This window comes from Polypterus senegalus, chromosome 10 (assembly GCF_016835505.1).
Source record: "Polypterus senegalus isolate Bchr_013 chromosome 10, ASM1683550v1, whole genome shotgun sequence".
Lineage (NCBI taxonomy): Eukaryota > Metazoa > Chordata > Cladistia > Polypteriformes > Polypteridae > Polypterus > Polypterus senegalus.
In genome coordinates, this window is record NC_053163.1 from 43528842 (window position 1) to 43547260 (window position 18419).

Here is an 18419-nt window from a genome sequence, read left to right on the forward strand (position 1 = left end):
CATTTACTACTACAATATGAAAAACGTTTCTGTTTTAAAAATGTGTTTACACGGATTACTGTAGAAACGGAACACACGTGAAATGCGTGTGTTCCAAATAATGATCTATTATTTCCACTCTAAAACTCCACTTCACTCCCAGATAATCAATCAAGGCATGAGCTGAGAGAAGTTTGTGCACATTCTAAGTCGGTGGGGGGATGGAATAGCTGGCTGCTTGCAGCCTGATTTTTATCAGCACATTTAGATGACAAAAGACGCTGGTGGAGAGCTGTGAACGATTTTAAGAAGCGATTTAAGGTGGGACGGAATTACGAGTTTTTTCATAGGCTCTGGTAATTCTAGTGTTAAACGGTTATAAGCATGTCCTGCATGATGAGATTATGAAATATATGGTTGGTTTCAGGATCTTTCTTTAAACTGTAAGTGAAAAATTACAATTAAAGGTTAGTTTCATAGGAATAGACAAGCATATTTCCATAAACAGGGCTTTAGTGATGCCATTAAAAAAGAATACTGCTTTACCATCATATGAAAATATCAGTTAACTGAGATCCACGACAAATTCTATTTTTTTAACTGCTTTCTGTTTTTTTTTTTCTTTTTGTATTTATTATGTAGGTGACAAAGGAGAAGATGGTCTACGTGGTCCTTTTTTATTTTTAAATGTTATGCCTAAAGGTGAAGAAGGAAACAGAGGAACACCTGGATCACCAGGATTTATTGGGCCCCGAGGTATGACATTTTGGCTTTCAATTATGGAAAGATCGCTTAGCACCTACATATATGATGTAAGCACAGAGGAGTGCGAGTCAGTTAAAAATTTGTGGTCCCCGCATGGAAACCCTGTTTAATGATGGTAATAGTCAAAGTTAAAGAAAACAACACATGAGGGTGCAAAGCTACCATTTCTGTCATGAGCAAAAAGTAGAAGAGGGAAAAAAAATTCAAAGTGATAGCTCAGTTTTTCTCAGTCGCAGGTCCTAAAGTGAACGTCTACTTCCAGTGCCTACTTTATTTTTTTTTGTTCTGGCTGGAGTCCCTCTAATCTGTAGATGCAAAAGGTGACTGAGTTAGCAACAGTGCCTCCTCTGTATCGGAGGTGGTGTCGCCTTCCTGACAGGAGTCCTGAAGATGGTCCCCTATGTGTACGTGTACTACAATGTACAGTATACATATATTTTTACTTTCACTATTACTAATATTTCTAATTACATTAATCTGCTTTTTAGATTAAACTGTCAGTTATTTTTAATTCAGCTGTCATTTTGTACTTTAAATTCCTGAGTATTATGACTACAGATATGTGAGTGTAAAACTACAACTAATTAAGTTTATGCAACCAAACCACTTCTCTTTAATAATGCCAACAAAAGGTTTAAAACAAACGGAAAGTGTAATGATAACAGTGAGATCCGATTTGCATGACTAAGTTCATACGAAGTGTGCAACAAGTAGAAAATAAATTGAGCCTCATCTGTGCGACTGTTGTTTTTGCTAAAATAAACATTAGTAAAGTAACAAATGAACACAACAATTGTGTCTGAATAGAGAAATGTACTTAATAAGATGCAGCACAGATAGGTTTTACTGATGTGCTTGCTCCACAAATTGACTGGGAGCCATCCAATTTACCTGAAGGCAGGTGGTATTTCCAGCAGCTCGTGAAGTTTGTGTTTAGAAAACTGGTAAGAAATACAACTTGTACGGAAAATGCAGTCACCTCCTCTTATGCGTCAAAGAAAAAGTTATAAATAATTTAAATTAATAAAAACATCCTTGTCAAGTTATGAAATTAAGGTATTACAAATATACTATGATAAACTTTCAGAGTACATCTTGCTTAAGGCTAACCCCATATTCATTCATTAAAAGTGCCATGAAAAAGTACAGGATGCTGACAAGACCACTGAGAATTTCTTAATTGTACTATATAGGTTTATATTTTTTATTAATGTCTAACATTGTGTAATTTTAATCCAGTCCATTTTACATGTAAGTAGTCAAAAACTGAAATTCCCAAACAGGAATTTACTGACCAGCTTAGTTAGCCTGAGAAAGTATGAGTGGCTAAGACATGCGCAGTTCAAAGCAACTAGGGGATGGATTATACCTGAACTGTTTCATTGTGAATGGGACAGAAAGTGTCCAGGAGGTGTGTTAGGAGCTGCAGAGGCACAATAAGAAGAGCCTTGCAAAGGCATATTCTCTCTTTCCATTTCTCCATCTTGAAGAAAACAAACTCTACCTCTGCGGCCAAATTGAGATAGACAGGCCCTGTGAAGATGATTGGCTAGCTAAGAAGATTCAACTATGACTGCAAGTTTATGTGCTACCTTATACTACACATCTAGCATTTTCAAGTTGTATTATTTTAAACAAGACTAACATCTATCTATATTTGGTTTATTATTTTTGGCATATTATCTAAAACACCTCATTAAAAGTGTAACTTTCTACTAATCTTTTACTCCATCTAATTGTCAGGGGGTTACAGATATAAAAGGAAGTGGGAAGTACTGAACCACAATAACTGACAAAAAGAACTTTATGAGATAGAAGATTAGGTAGAACTTTGTGTTCTCATGGGGGAATTTGGCTTTTTACAAGGCTCACTTAAGGTGGGCTATAACCCTATTACATTTTATACTTTGAATAAATAATTATCAAAGTAAAATATTCATTCTAGGATACACAAATCTGAAAAAAAAATATTAAAATGTTTCATTACTATTCATGTACTATTTATGTAATATCCCTAATATTCCATTGCATCCCCTTCTGACTAAACAGAACATCTTTTGTTCCTTGTTTGCTATGGGGTGTGTCAATTATTCCACAGAGATGCACGTCAGTTCTCAGTATAATGGCAGGCTTTTTTTTAGTTTGTTGACTATGAATCTCTATTCCTGTTTTTAACTGTATTAAGATTATAGATTATATATTTGACACGCTCAAACTTATGTAACAGGGAATGGTCTAAATTAGGAAAGCTGGCAAAAAATTATACTATACAATACTAAATGTAAGATGCATGCTTATCATAGACCTCATGTTATTGCCACCTACAAGTCTGTTATTGACAACAGCAGCTCTCTCTGTTATCCAAGCCATAAGCTGTTATGTGTGTTTAGGGAATGGGTTTGTTGTTTGTTTTTATTTATTAATTTATTTTTGGGAGTGTATGTAAAATTTAAATTTTCACTTAGGGACAATATCTATCTATCTATCTATCTATCTATCTATCTATCTATCTATCTATCTATTGTGACAGATAGGGGGTGTTGTTGTCCCCTTGAACCCTCAGACTAGACACCAGATAAAATTTGTTTTATTTCGACTATACAGTACACAAAGCACCCTACACTCCACAATACTCATCCAATAACCAATCAATACAATAACAATAAATCCTCCACTCTCCCAGACGCGTTGCCACCCTTCCTCCCGACCCTGGGATCTCCCACAATCCTTTATATAGTCCTTGACCTGGAAGTGCTTCTAAACCCTCAGTCCATGTGACTACCCGGAAATACGTCATTTCCCCTGTTGCTGTGACTAAGATGTACTTCCGGGTTATAGGGCAAATAACAGTCCCTGGGCCTCCCTGCAGCATCCTTTGGTGGCCCCCAGGGTATCCAGCAGGGCTGTGAAGGAAAACTCCAATGTCCATGATTTCCTGCTGGCTTTCGGGGCACCTCCATGCTGCAGGGAGGGCTCCATCTGGCAACCTTGGGGGTATTGGCCTTTGATGACTGGCCGGCCATAGTCCACACTATCTATCTATCTATCTATCTATCTATCTATCTATCTATCTATCTATCTATCTATCTATCTATCTATCTATCTAATACTGATAGACACCTTTCAATTATTAATTACTTTTTAATAAAATATTTTTTTTTTAAAGTCTCTATGAAGATCTAATGTTCAGCCTTGAATACAGTATTAACTAATTCTGCAGTTTTTCTGGCTTTTCCCCATGTTAGTCAAGCTATTCATGACGTGATTCTGCTCTACATAACCATCTAAACCAATTTAAAAAGACTCTGCTGCTCTGGACATTTTACTATACACAACATAGCCCCTGTCTAATCTTAACCTTTAATTAATTAAATTGGAAATTTATTCTGATAATATTTCTGGTGAGGCATTTTTTGTTCTGCTTTGTCATACTGTATGTTTATGCTGTAAAAGTGCTTTAGATCAATCCATTTTCCTGATACCTGTATATACATTCACATTTAATTTAATGCTCTTACAATTAGAACGTTCTGTCAGTCATAGTTTTAGAATGTTGAGCTTAAAAATATATGACTCTGCATTAATTAGACTTACATAATCCTTTTTCTTTAACTTTCATACAAATGATGTAGCTCAAAGTGCTTTACATGATGAAGAAAGAGAAAAAAGACAAAATAAATAAGAAAATGGAATAAAGGAACACTAAAAACACATAGAGTAAAATTATGGTCTGATGGCCAGGGAGGACAGAAAAAAAAAAACTCTAGACGACTGTAGAAAAAAAACCTGCAGGGGTTCCTAGGTTACGAGATCACCCAGCCCCCTCTAGGCATTCTACCAAACATAAATTACCTCAATCAGTCCTCATTGTATTCAGGTTTCACATGGAAGAACTTGATGATGATGGTCATGTGGACTTCTCGCCTTTAATCCATCAATGCAGGGACATCATGGTGCTTTGATCAGGTGGTGGTGGTGCAGATCGCCACCACAGAAAACTGGAAAAAGAACAGAACAGAAAGTAAGGGTTATTATGGATTACGGAGCTATCAGGAATTATATTGATGAAGCTATGAGAAAACCATGTTAAAATAATGAGTTTTTAGCAGTTGTTTGAAGTGCTCCACTGTATTAGCCTGGCGAATTCCTATTGGCAAGCTATTCAAGATTTTAGGTGCATAACAGCAGAAGGCCGCCTCACCACTTCTTTTAAGTTTACCTCTCGGAATAATAAGCAGGCACTCATTTGAAGATCTAAGGTTACGATTTGGAGTGTAAGGTGAAAGACACTCTGAAATATAGGATGGAGCGAGATCATTTAAGGTTTTGTAAACTATAAGCAGTATTTTAAAGTCAATTCTAAATGACACAGGTAACCAATGTAGTGACATCAAAACTGGGGTGATGTGCTCGGATTTTCTTTTCCTAGTTAAGATTCTAACGGCTGCATTCTGCACTAGTTCCAATCGATTGATGTCTTTTTTGGGTAGTCTTGAGAGGAATGCATTACAGTAATCTAGCCGACTGAAAACAAAAGCGTGAACTAATTTCTCAGCATCTTGTAATGCTGTAAGAGGTCTAACTTTTGCTATATTTGTTAAGTGAAAAAATGCTGTCCTAGTAATCCGATTAATATGTGATAAAATTAAAATTCATGTCAGAGTCAATAGTTACCCCTAAATTCTTTACCTCTGTCTTGACTTTTAATCCTAATGCATCAAGTTTATTTCTAATAGCATCATTACCGTATTTACACGTTTACCATATGCGCATTTTTTCCCAAAAATTAGCATTAGAAAATCAGGTGTGCGTCATACATGTGGAAATGTAATTCTGTAATGTTTACTTCTTCTGCCTGGGCTCACTCACTCGCTCGCTCTCTCTCGCTTGCTTGCTCACACACTCATGCTCTCTCTCTCTTGCTTGGTTGCTTCCTTACTTGCGCTCTCTCTCTCGCTCGGTTGCTCGAGCACTCGCGCTCTCTCTCTCTCTCGCTTGCTTACTCGCGCTCTCTCTCGCTCGCTTGCTCACACTCTCTCTCTCGCTTGCTTGCTCATGCACTCGTGCTCTCTCTCTCTCTCTCTTGCTTGCTTGCGCTCTCATGCTCTCTCTTGATCGCGCTCTCTCTGTCTCTAAACGCTTCATATACAATCACAACGTGCATCGTACATGAGGAAAAACGATTTTCCTGATTTTCTTTGTAAAAATTAGGGTGCACGTCTTACACGAGGGCACGTGGTACACAAGTAAAAACGATATATCCATTTTTGCCAATCACTAAAATTTCTGCTTTCTCCTTATTTAGTTGAATTGTGTCAGTGAATCAAGAGTGTCGGGGTCGTTAGGTGCTATTGATAAATACAACTGTGTGTCATCAGCATAGCTGTGGTATTTCACATTATGCCCCGAGATAATCTGACCTAACGGAAGCATGTAAATTGAAAAGAGCAGCGGACCCAGGATAGAGTCTTGTGGAACACCATATAGAATATCATGTGTCTTTGAAGTATAATTACCACAACTAACAAAGAATTTTCTACCTGCCAGGTAGGACTCAGACCAATTTAAGACACTGCCAGAGAGGCCCAACCATTGACTAAGGTGATTTCTAAGAATATTGTGATCAATGGTATCAAATGTGGCACTCAGATCTAACAGGATGAGAACAGATAAATGGCCCCTGTCTGCATTTACCCGCAAGTCATTTATTACTTTAACGAGTGCAGTTTCTGTACTGTGATTTGTTCTGAAACCCGACTGAAACTTATCAAGAATAGCATGTTTATTGAGGTGGTCATTTAGCTGCATAATGACTGCCTTCTCTAGGATTTTACTCAAGAAAGGCAGGTTAGAAATAGATCTAAAATTTTCAAAAGCAGAGGGGTCAGGATTATTTTTCTTCAGCAGGGGTTTCTTCAGCAGTTTTTGGAGGCATTCCATTGAGTGACCTGGATTTAGTAGATGATCAATTGTAGAGAATAAGACTCTGGGATTACTAGCATTGTTATTTACAATTCTAGAGAAATAACACCACCTCTCAAGACGGACTATGTATTCTGTTATTTTAACCTTCAATATCTCATAGTGGATAATCAGTTTAGTTTTTCTCCATTTACGCTCAGCTCTCCTGCATGTTCTCTTTAGATCAGACACTTTGAGTCTTACATAGTGCTAATAGAGTTACAAGTGGAGGGTCTGGTAAAATCTATTTATTCTAATAGTGTCTGTCTATATTTCAGTTGATTGGGTAAGCATTATTTAAATTCAGTATTGGGACTTCCAAAGGCTGACTTTATTGATAATTATTCAGGATAGATTGTTCAACCATATCAAATACAATATTTAGAATTAACAATAATAATGATGGGTCAGTTGAATTCAGAAAATTAATTTAATAAACATACTGCTCAGGGAATGATTGTACAATATGTGTTATGCAACTATGAAATGTCCACTCCTATATTATACAGTATTCATTTATTAATGAAATAGAAATGTAATGTGGATGAACATGTTTATTTGTAATAAACAAAAAAGGAATACTGTAAAATTGTATAATATAATTATGACATTTTTAAAGAAAAGTGTGCAAGTGATATCAACTGGTGAGAAACATATACAGTAAGAATTTCAAATATATAGTACTTAATCAAGGATCTTGGGCAGTAACAGAAAAAATGTGTCCTTTATTATTTACATCAATAATTAAATTAATTGTACAACGGCATTATGCACAGTTGGTAAGCTTTTATAACATAATCGTAAAAGGCAAAATACAAATAAGAAAATAGGCATGTTTATGGTGTAGGGGTTGAAGTGGAATACCAAGTTCAAAGGTTTCACAGATGCCATCCTTCTGCTTCCATCGGTTGTGACACAAGTATATCAAATTCTTGTCTCTCAATATTACAAAAGCAAAACACACATAAAGTAACACTCAATGGGTAAAAGCAAAATTTCTAATCATATCAGACAGAAAGACCTGCACAATAGTCATTTGAAAGCACAACTCTTTGCCTTGTAGTGTTAACAACATATCTTACTTATGACATATTCTAAAGTTGGTTGTTATCAATACTTAAAGTGTTGCACTAATACTTAAAATTTTACTTTAAACGCATAGTACTGTAAATACTTACTGTACATTTACAAATGTTTAGTTTGTATTCATATCTAAATTCTCTGTAATTAAAGGGGATTCTGTTTAACAGAATAACAATGGTGAAAAGAAAAAATAAGAACTTGTATGTTTCACATGATATACCACTGGTCCATCCTTTAACATGTTCTCTGCCTCTGACAGAGAAATTCTCAACTTTTTCCAGAGCTTTAATAAAAGCCTATCAGCTTATCAAAAGCAGAAAAAGAGAGGATATAGTCATACAGACAATGTATATACTGTAGAAATAATAGATTTACTGTAGAAAAATTAACTTCTGGCATTAGTACATCCAGAATGATACGGACTCTGTCCATCCTTTCAAAAGTGCCTTCTGTATAGCTGTTGAAAGCAGAGAGTACATCTATTAGTTCTTCATCCTCTATATAGGACATTACCTGCTGATGTTTAGGATCTTCATCATTGTCATTACCATTTTGGTTAAACATTTCTATATACAACAGCCTATTGGACAAGAAAAGGCAACTGTTTGGTATTTCAAAGTCATCATAGCTCTCTGCTGTTAGAAGGATTATAATAACAAAGTTTATTAGTTGTTACCAGCAACTGATAATCTGCATCATGGTCCTTCATCATAAAACCTTGGTTTTTCATGCTGAGCCCTCCTGAAAGCCTTGCTTGTCTCAGCAGCTGCAAAAACTATAGAATGTGGGGATGGGGCAGGGAGTTTAGGACAGGCCTGATTTAGAACTATACATGGAGGAACAAAAATAGTGTAAAAATAAAAATGCATAATAATGTAAATTCTTACACAACCTTTAAATGTAAAAGGAGTAACACATTAAAAATGCTAAAAGTTTGAAAAATAGGGCAAGTGAGTTGGAGTTGTATGTAGAAGAGCTTGATCATGATAATATAGCAATAAGGGAAACCTGGATAAATAAGAAAAATGAGGATGAGTAGAGGGATCCATTTTTTAGGAAAGATAGATAGCACAGAGAAGGAGGTGGGGTTCCTGTTTATGGCGAACAGAATTTAAACGCAAGTCCTTTTTAGTTGGTTGATGAGCCCCATCTTAGTAAGAACATGTAGCTTCACCTGTAAAGCATTAAAATAAAAGGACTTATTTTAAAAGTGTGCTATAGACCACCCAATGCAGGCAGTAATTCCAACACACATCTTTTTAGCAATATTAAAAAGGCAAATTTAAAGGTGGATTATTATAGTCATGGGGGACTTTTTCTATCCAACTATTAACTGGGATAACCTTGTAAATGGAGGCACAGAAGAGCAGGAGTTTTTAGAAGTAATCAGTGGTTGTTTTTCACACAGTATGTTAAAGCACCAACGCGGGACGAAGCTTGTCTGGATTTAGTATTTTGTAATAATCAAGATAGAATTGAGGGTTTAGAGCTGATTGTATCACTAGGGTCACGTGACCATAGTATAATACAATTCTCAGTGTTTTGTAACACTGAGTGTGGTACCCAGACACCTACACTTTTTTCACATTTTCTTATGTTGTCAACCAATGCTAAAATCATTTACAACATTTTTTTAACTGCATAAAGATTTGAACATTTGTTGCAAATTTATTGAAAATATTATAGTGACACAAGTACTTAGACCCTTTGCTATGATACTTCTGGCTCAGGTGCATCCCATTCTACTGATCACCGTTTCGACATTTCTTTCATTTTGTTTGTAGTCCACCTGCAGACAATTCAGTTTATTGGACATGATTAGGAAAAGGCACACACTATTCTATATAAGGTCCCACAGTTTGCATTGTGTATCAGAGCAAAAATTAAGCCATGAGTTAGAAGGAATTGCCTTTAGAGCTTAAAAAACGGGATTGTGTTGAGGGACAGATCTGGGGAAGTGTACAAAAAGCTCCTGTAACATTGAAGGTTCCCAAGGGCACAGTTGCTGCCAAGATTCTTAAATGGAAGAAGACTGAAACAACCATGACCATTCCGAGAGCTGGCTGTCCAGTCAAACTTTTCAGTCCTGGGAGGAGGGCCATGGTAAGAGAGATGACCAAGAACCCAATGGTCAGTCTAGCTGCGCTCCAAATAACCTGTGTGGAGATGGGAGAAACTTACAAAAGGACAACCATTACTGCAACACTCCACTGATCTGGGCCTCTGATAAGTGCATATATATACTGACATATAAGACAGGACACAAAACAGGTGGGACAGATGCTGTCAAGAAAAGTTCTATAATCTTGTCTCTTGAAAAAGACAAATACCTTTGTGAAGATCATTGATTTGTAAAAAAAAAAAAAAAAGCACTTCTGTGGCTAGGTGTGCATATTGAATTATTGATTTGGCTCTAGTTGAGTTATAATTATAAGCATTATAACAGACACTAAAATAAAAAAATGCAACTTCAGAAAATTGATATTTAAAACTTGATATATGGGTATTAAGTTTTACTTAGTATTTCTTAACAAAATGTTTTATGTTGTAAACATTTCAGATTCAACACTTAACATAGTTTTTTGGTTTATTGGAACACTTTATGCTGCCAGAAGACATAATGACACTCCTTGTCTCTTTGTAGATTAATTGGAACACTGTGTATTTATGCCTATGCAGATAACTAAATGTCATTATGTAATAATCAGTGAGTGCTGCCTCATCGTTATTTATTTATTGCTTTTATATAAGGATACTAATAAAAAACACAAGTATACACAAAACGCATTTGAGTGATGACCAGGAAAGTACAAAAGTAAATGCAGCAGAACAAAATTTTAAAAGCAGAACATATAGTAGGAAGTACAGTGAATTCTATGTCTATGTGAACACTGCAATTCTTTATAAAACAACTAATGTACTTGAGGATCGAGTCCATCTGGTCCTGTAGCTTTTATTGTGTGAAGCTTCCTCAGCTGTCTCTTTACTTACTCTTCAGTTATGAACAGTCCACACTGATGGTCAGAGGTGGACTTGTCACTAGCCATTCCATTTGACGTGGTAGGAGCTGTTGATGTAGTAGGAAAAGTGTGGGTAGACTGGTCATTGGAAGAAGGTGGAAGTGGGAGGGAAAATCTATTAAAAATTGTTTCAGGGCATTATTTTTGTCCAGATCCCCTTCTAGCACCTGAGCCCTGAAAAGTCCAGTAATTATACCCAGTCCATTCCAGACATCCTTCGTGATATTCTGAGTGAGTTTGCTTTCTATTTTATCTTTGTAAGTTTCCTTTACTGAGCTATTCCTTTAGCACATGCTGTATGTCTTTCTTTGTCCCTGGATTTGAATGGTCTCTTTTTTCGTTCATTTAGTTCCTTGGTTCCTTTAGTTCCAGGGCTTGTTGTTTGGTAAACAATGCACTGTCTTTGTGGGTACCACTGTGTCAACACAGTCCCTCATGATTGTCCCCATGCACATCATTTCCCAGTATGTCATTTGGAAGCAGTCATTCAGAGTCATATTATCCTCCAGGCTCCTCTTCCTCACTATTCTGGTGGTAACAGGTTGCTGTGTAAGAACAGGCTTGTAGCTGGAAATAAGATAAATCAGGTTGTGGTCAAATTTGCCTAAATGAGCAAGTAGATTAAATTATGTAATTTAATACTTGTGGACACCAGTCCATTTCCGTAAGCATGAACAGGAAATCAATGAATTACATACAGAACTTAAATTCTTTAAAAATGTTTTTTTCCTTTTCACTTCATTTATAAATGTTTGTAGTGTATTAACACAGCAGCCATTAGGATGTAAACTATTAGTAGATTAGTGTGAAAGCACATGCTGACAATGACAGCTGAAATGACAGTCCCTGATACTTAAAGGCCTTTTAAAATGGTTATCTTAAAGCCAATAAAAATATAAAAAGAAAACAAGACATCCGATAGTCATTTTCCATTGCAATTGAAACCAGTGGCTGAGATGTATGTTTCAAGGTGCAGTATTCAGTGGCAAATAGTCAAATACTACACTTTCTTGAGGGTATTAGAGATGGATCAACAATATTCTTAGGATATGGAACAAGTATAGATTTATTTTATTATAACACATCAAACAAACTGCTATATGGAGAAAAAACTGTCCTGTCATAAATACAATCAATGTAACACATCAACAAAAAAGTACAGTACATTTATCAGTCAACAAGATCCAGTATGGAGAACTATGATATCATAAAGCATATACTGTATATAGTTCTTCATATTGATTAAACTGGATGAGTTATTTTAAAAAATACTTGAGGAACCCCATTTTCAGTTCAGTTTATACAGAAGAGCAGCAGTGAAGTTGAAGCAGCAGTACTAAGATGTTTTGAAAAAGATTTGATTTCAAGAAGCAGAAAGTTGTTTAGTTAACTAATTAAAATCCAGTAAACCAAAAAATTGAAAAGTCCAATATTGTTCGATATTGCACTCGAAGTGTAACAAACAGTGCGAGAAGAGAGGACGCCACCCAAACTGCGAAGCTCTTGATCCGGCATAGTAGCCAGACATTCCGCGCCTCTGAGCATCCACTTTGTTCTCACGTCCTCACGCCGCGGAGGGCGGAGTTGTCTTCACATTGTTTACAGCTCGATGCAGTTAAAAAGTAGAAAGATGCAAAGCTGTTTTCCTCATCTCTTCTACTATCAAGTACTGCCAATTAAAAAAAAGTTATAATGTGGCAGTTTCCGAGACAGTCACGTGGACGAATAAATAAAACTTCTCTGTCAGAATGTGCCTGGCGGCAGACAGCTCAGCACTGGAGTCCAGAAGAGAGGGTGACGTGAGGCACACTTCTATGGGATAGATCGGTGTAATTTCCATTTCAAACGCGAAAAGAATTTTATATATATAGAATTATTCCTTGTTCTTATTTTTATTCTTATATTTTATAAACTTTTCTTCATCTTGTAAAGCACTTTGAGCTACATCATTTGTATGAAAATGTGCTATATAAGTAAATGTTATTGTTATTGCTACTATTGTTTCTTAATTGTATTTTATATAACATCATGCTTTTTTCCTTTAACATATGCAATTTAAATGTTTCAGTGTTTCATATTTTGGTAGTAATAATAGCACAATAAATTTAATATGCATTCTTTTAAATCTAGGTGACAGGGGTCCTTCTGGAAAACCAGGATTTCCTGGGTTGCCTGGACTACCAGGATTTTCAAGTGAAGAAAGGGGTATTCCAGGCGTTACAGGTATACCTGGTTCATTTGGCTTACCTGGCTCTCCTGGACCAACTGGATCAACGGGAATTGATGGATTTCCAGGAATGAAAGGAGAAACTGTATGTAGTTATTTTTTTCTTTCTAATATTTTACTTTTGTTTAAACATGAAAATCTGTAGAATAATTAGGTATAAAACAGCGTTTTATTAATAAAGAGTTTTGTTAAAAGGGTTCCTTAACCAAAAAAGTTCAAAATATCCTGGTAATAAACTACAACATACATATTACATATAATAGTAATATTCAATTCCATGTTTTCAGATAGAACACCTAAGTACAACAAATAGATCTAATTAAAATTGGAAACACAATGTGATAAATTTCAAAAGCACATCTACATGCAGTACATAGAGCCATATACATCTCTTTTAAGTAATTTTCAAAGCTTTATAGTAATAACACGTGCAAAATATAAACAATGGTTTATTAAGCAGTAGAGTAGAGGAGAGGATAACAAAATAATCTTTAGCCTACATATATCCCAGAGAAAAGCATCAAAATTATTTAAAAATGCATTTCTGATTTTAAAATTCCTATAATTAAATCTTTTTTTTGTTTTATTTTTTGCATAGATGCAGTAGACTTTGACATATCTCAGATGCCTTTTCATTTAATTCAAAATATAATGTATTTTAAGATGTTTATGATACATTTTCCTGTCTCTCAAATGGCATTTTCAGTTATCTATAAATAGTAATTTGTCCTGCTCAAGTTCAAGTTTATAGTAATGGGTGCATAATTCAATAAAACTGTTACATCAGACTAGTGAGGGTAATGCAATAACAAAAACATATACAGTACAGTTTACTTGATATTTTGTGGCTGTTTCTATTGTGGGTGGCTGTGTTGCAGACATAATTTTAACAAATTGGAGTAATTCAGTGGCATGCTTCTCTGAACTGCAGTCATCTAATCTGGCATTTTTCTTATACATATATTTCCTTTATATTTACCAGTAGAAGTGCTTCCTCAGCCAGTGGTAAAGAAGGAAGATTGCCTTTATTGTTTGTATGTGTGTAGTTTTGTATAGAGAACTGCAGGAGTGCACCATACTTACTGTAAATACACTATTTTTTCTGTTTTTTTTTTTTGTTTTTTTTCTATTTGCTTTTTGATAGAGTGTCAGCATTGAAGGACTGTGAAACAAAGCCTGCCTGACACTGCTGTGTTTTTGTTGTGCAGCACTCTTGTAAATAAACTTGCAACTTTCACCATTCAGTTTTTATCTCTGTCTCTTCTCTTCTGTGATGGCCCATGAATTATTAGATGACCGGAGTGAAGCTTGGGACCACTTTCCCACTATACGGGATATCACAGTAATGTGAATGAAATGAACAAGAATCAAGTGCCACTTTCTTGGGTAATGATTTGTTCACAAATCCTATGAACAAGAATTGTGAGACTCGTTCTTGGATAATGATACATTTCGAACTTGAAAGAATCAGTAAATCACACATACCAGTGCAGTCAATGAGCAATGAATGAGAGACTAATTAGTGAGACTTCTTATTCATTGGTAATGATTCAGTTCAACCTTGAAAAAATCATACGTGAAGTGAATGAGAATCATTAATCAGATGAGAGGCACTTGCACATGCAGCTTTAAACATCCACCTGTGAGAGATGCTAACAATAAGATTCATGCACTACAACACTCCTGTGGCATCTGTGATTAGTGGTCCATGGCTTCGGGTGCATTTTAAATAAATAATCGTGGCCTGTAACATATAGACTCCAATCTGGGGGTCGGGGAGGGGGATCGTTTGTGACGGATGATAGAGGTGCCTGGATGATTGAATATGCACAGTGTGAGCATCAGTCAGGTGCCTCATTACTGCTGTTGTAAATTGGCATCTCACACCTACACCCCATTAGGAGATGGATATATTAGAAACCTGCATTGGGCTGGAGGGAAGAAAATAGAACAAAATAGCCTTGGGGTTGTAGGAGCCAGAGGCTGTGGAGCAGGTGCTTCTACTGAGTGCTTACATGAGAGAAGAAACAGCCCAATATATGGTGTTCCCGCGGACACTGAGGGTCTGGCAGCTGGAGATGTATGTGGCTCCGCATGGTGCTCCAGGATTTACAAAATCCAGGCAATGGGGCCCTGAGCTGGGGTTTGAAGGTTGACTGCACCTGTCAGAAGGTGTCTCCTCCTTCTGCTAGGTCCAGACAGGATACGTGGAGGAGATACTAGATTTGAGAAGGAAACATTGGAGCTCATTGTTTTCATGGATTGTCTCTGGTTTTAACCTCATTGTTTATAATGGATATTTATTGGAACTGTTTTTAACATACTTTTGCACTGTTTTAAGGATTATTTATTTCTTTATTGATTTTGATGCAGTACTGCACTGTTTTGAGTACTTTGGTTTGGACTAATATTAATAAAAGTACTAATCACTTTACATCTACCCCTTGTTATGTTTGTATACTGTGTCCTCATCCGCTGGCTCATCCCTCAGATACATTATCGGTGGTAGCGGGTTCAAGAGGTTTCTAGAGCAACTAGGAATGTGGAGCTAACCTGTATCATCACACACAATTTTAGGGGGAGGTTTAATCACATACTGTTTGCTAATATCCATCTGAAAGGCACTCTTGGAAAAATTAATAGAAACAGAGATGTATTGGTAGGCCGCAGTCACATAATACCACAAGTACTTTTTACATTACATATTCCTCTGAAAGGATTAATGTTTTAGTATTTGTGTTTTTATTGTATTAAACAAATGTTATTTATACAGTATGATATAAAACAGCAAAAAATCATTCACCTTTCAAATTTCTCACTAAAAATATCGCATTTAAAACACAATTAAAGTCCCCAGCCATTATAATTTTATGAGTGTTCAGATTGGGAATGGATGTAAATAAATTTTATATAAATTCCTTATCATCATTAGGTGCATAAGCATTTATCAAAATCATTTTACAGTTAGATAACTCTCCCATGACCATCACATATCTCCCTTCAGGATCCAATACTACATCTGATGCTACAAATGAAACTGTTCTATGTATGAGAATTCCCACACCTCTAGTTTTCTTTGTAAAACTAGAATGGAACATTTGGCCAGTCCAGTCTTTTTGCAGCCAGAACTGATCCTTGCTTAGTAAGTGGGTCTCCTGTAAAAATACCATTTTAGCGTTTAGACCTGTTAGGTGAGAGAGTACTTTCTTTCTCTTTAATTTGTGATTCAGGCCATTAACATTTCAGCTCACAAAGTTAACTGTCCTATATTGGAGACATTGATTCTGAGTTTTTGATGTCATTTTATAGTCTTAACTGGAAGTGAGACGGCTTCGGCCTTAATTTCCTATTTCCCCAAGAGTTATTGCCATGCAGCCTATTATTACGTTGGTAGTTACAATTATAAAGATTCTCTCTTTCTCTCTCCCCCCTTTAACCCCCCACCCTCCCTTTTTGCTTCTCACGTAAGGCTAGAACTCACTTCACCCAGTCCAGGTCCTCTGACAGAGCACGTCAAAAGCAAAACAAGCCCCCACGCAGCGGTGTTTTAGGATTAAAAAATAGAGATATCTATTACCAATATAGTCTAAATACTATATGCATAAAATTTAATCATTAGCAAACTGTCAACTTAGAATATATATAATCAGCAATCTTAGTGTATTAAGATAATACACCCGGATAATAAACCCGGGGAATATATGTATATATATTACTGTCAAATAATGCAAAGAGTACGCAACACGTGTTTCACCCTAATTTTGGGCTCATCAGGCGTACACACTCACTGCACCCCCTCTTGGGAATCGAACCTCGGATGTCAGTGCTACAAGTAAAGTCTCTTGCGTTGCACCACGGTGTGTGGTTCGTTTATTTGACGGTATGTAGATCGGGGTATATATATATATAGCAAAATACCTGCGCTTGGCAGCGGAGAAGTAGTGTGTAAAAGAAGTTATGAAAAAGAAAAGGGAACATTTTAAAAATAACGTAACATGATTGTCAATATAATTGTTTTGTGACTGTTATGAGTGTTGCTGTCATCAAGGATTTGATTATCATTATTTCTTTCAATCAGGTTCATATTTGGAGGATATGTTGTTTTCAAGTTACATTCTGTGTTTGTCAGCCGTTGTAAAGATAACAGGTTTCATTCATCGATTCCTTTCTTACTGCATCAATAAACAGCTCGTCTTCCTCTTTATCATGCACAGGTATTTTTTACACTGTCTTCCTTTAGCTGGACATTGACTTTTTCCACTGTGTGCTTTGTTCCCGCAGTAGCTGCACTTATGAATATGCATGTATGCGTCACTCGCTTCATATTCTTTTGCTGTCTTCTCAATTGTGTAATGCGGTTTTTGTTTAGCGCTGTTTGGAGCTGTTGCTTTTTGTCTGCGTACTGCCGCTCGGTGTACATACATCGAAGGTTCTCAGCTGTGCTTGTGCTATCTTGTGCGATGTCCATGGCTTGTTAGCTAAGACCCGGCACTTAAAAGTTTCTCTCATAGTTTCGCTGAGTTTGTGCCAAACACCAACCTGACCATCTCATCTTCGTCTGCATAAGCACAGCCTTTCACCCGCGAATATTTAGTGGCAGAATGTTTCTATTGGATTGCCGCTGACGGACAGCCTTATATAGGCAGGCACTCAATTACGTGGGAGGCATGACGATGAGGGACGTAACTCCGCCTCACACGACGACCGAGCTGCAGGCTATGGCCGGTATAGATGTACATAAGTAGGTTCCAGTTATGACCGTTACTTGTAGAATTTCGAAATGAAACCTGCCTAGCTTTTGTAAGTAAGCTGTAAGGAATGAGCCTGCCAAATTTCAGCCTTCTACCTACACGGGAAGTTGGAGAATTAGTGTTGAGTCAGTCAGTCAGTCAGTGAGGGTTTTGCCTTTTATTAGTATAGAAAATAGTTCAGCTGCGAATTTCACAGGGTTTGTCGATTCTCAGGCCGACCTTCAATTCTGACATTATTCCTTCTGCTTCCATCTTCCAAAGCAGCCAGTCTGTCTCCGAGTTTTTTGCGTTCGGAGCTGACAGTTGGTGCTTTTCCTTCAGCACTGGCAGCTAGATTTTCGGCTGTTTCAATCCAAGTCGTGAATGTCTCCTTGACATCCCCCAGTTGATCAGCAAGCGTGCTCAGTTTAACCGAGGTTTCCTGAATGTGCTCTTCAATTTTACCCAGGATATCTTTAAAGACTGCCTCAAAGCGAACCCATATGCCTTTCTCCAAGTCTTTATTATCCTGCTGCTGCTCCTGTCGCAGCTTCTCATTTGCTTTTTCCCTTGCCTTCTCATTTGCCTTCTCGCTTTTCTTTATCTCTTGTATGAGCTCAGCGAACATCGCCTTCAGTTCAGAGAGATCAATTC

General features: G+C 36.7%; 1 protein-coding gene across 1 annotated transcript in view; it reads left to right on the forward strand.

Moving 5' to 3' along the window:
- Positions 1–18419, forward strand: part of col4a6 (collagen, type IV, alpha 6) — a 582406-nt gene that overhangs the window by 407582 nt on the left and 156405 nt on the right. The window contains exons 30-31 of the mRNA XM_039765772.1: positions 622–735; positions 12939–13120. Of these exons, the coding sequence (XP_039621706.1) occupies positions 622–735; positions 12939–13120 (296 nt within the window). The remainder of the gene's footprint in view (positions 1–621; positions 736–12938; positions 13121–18419) is intronic.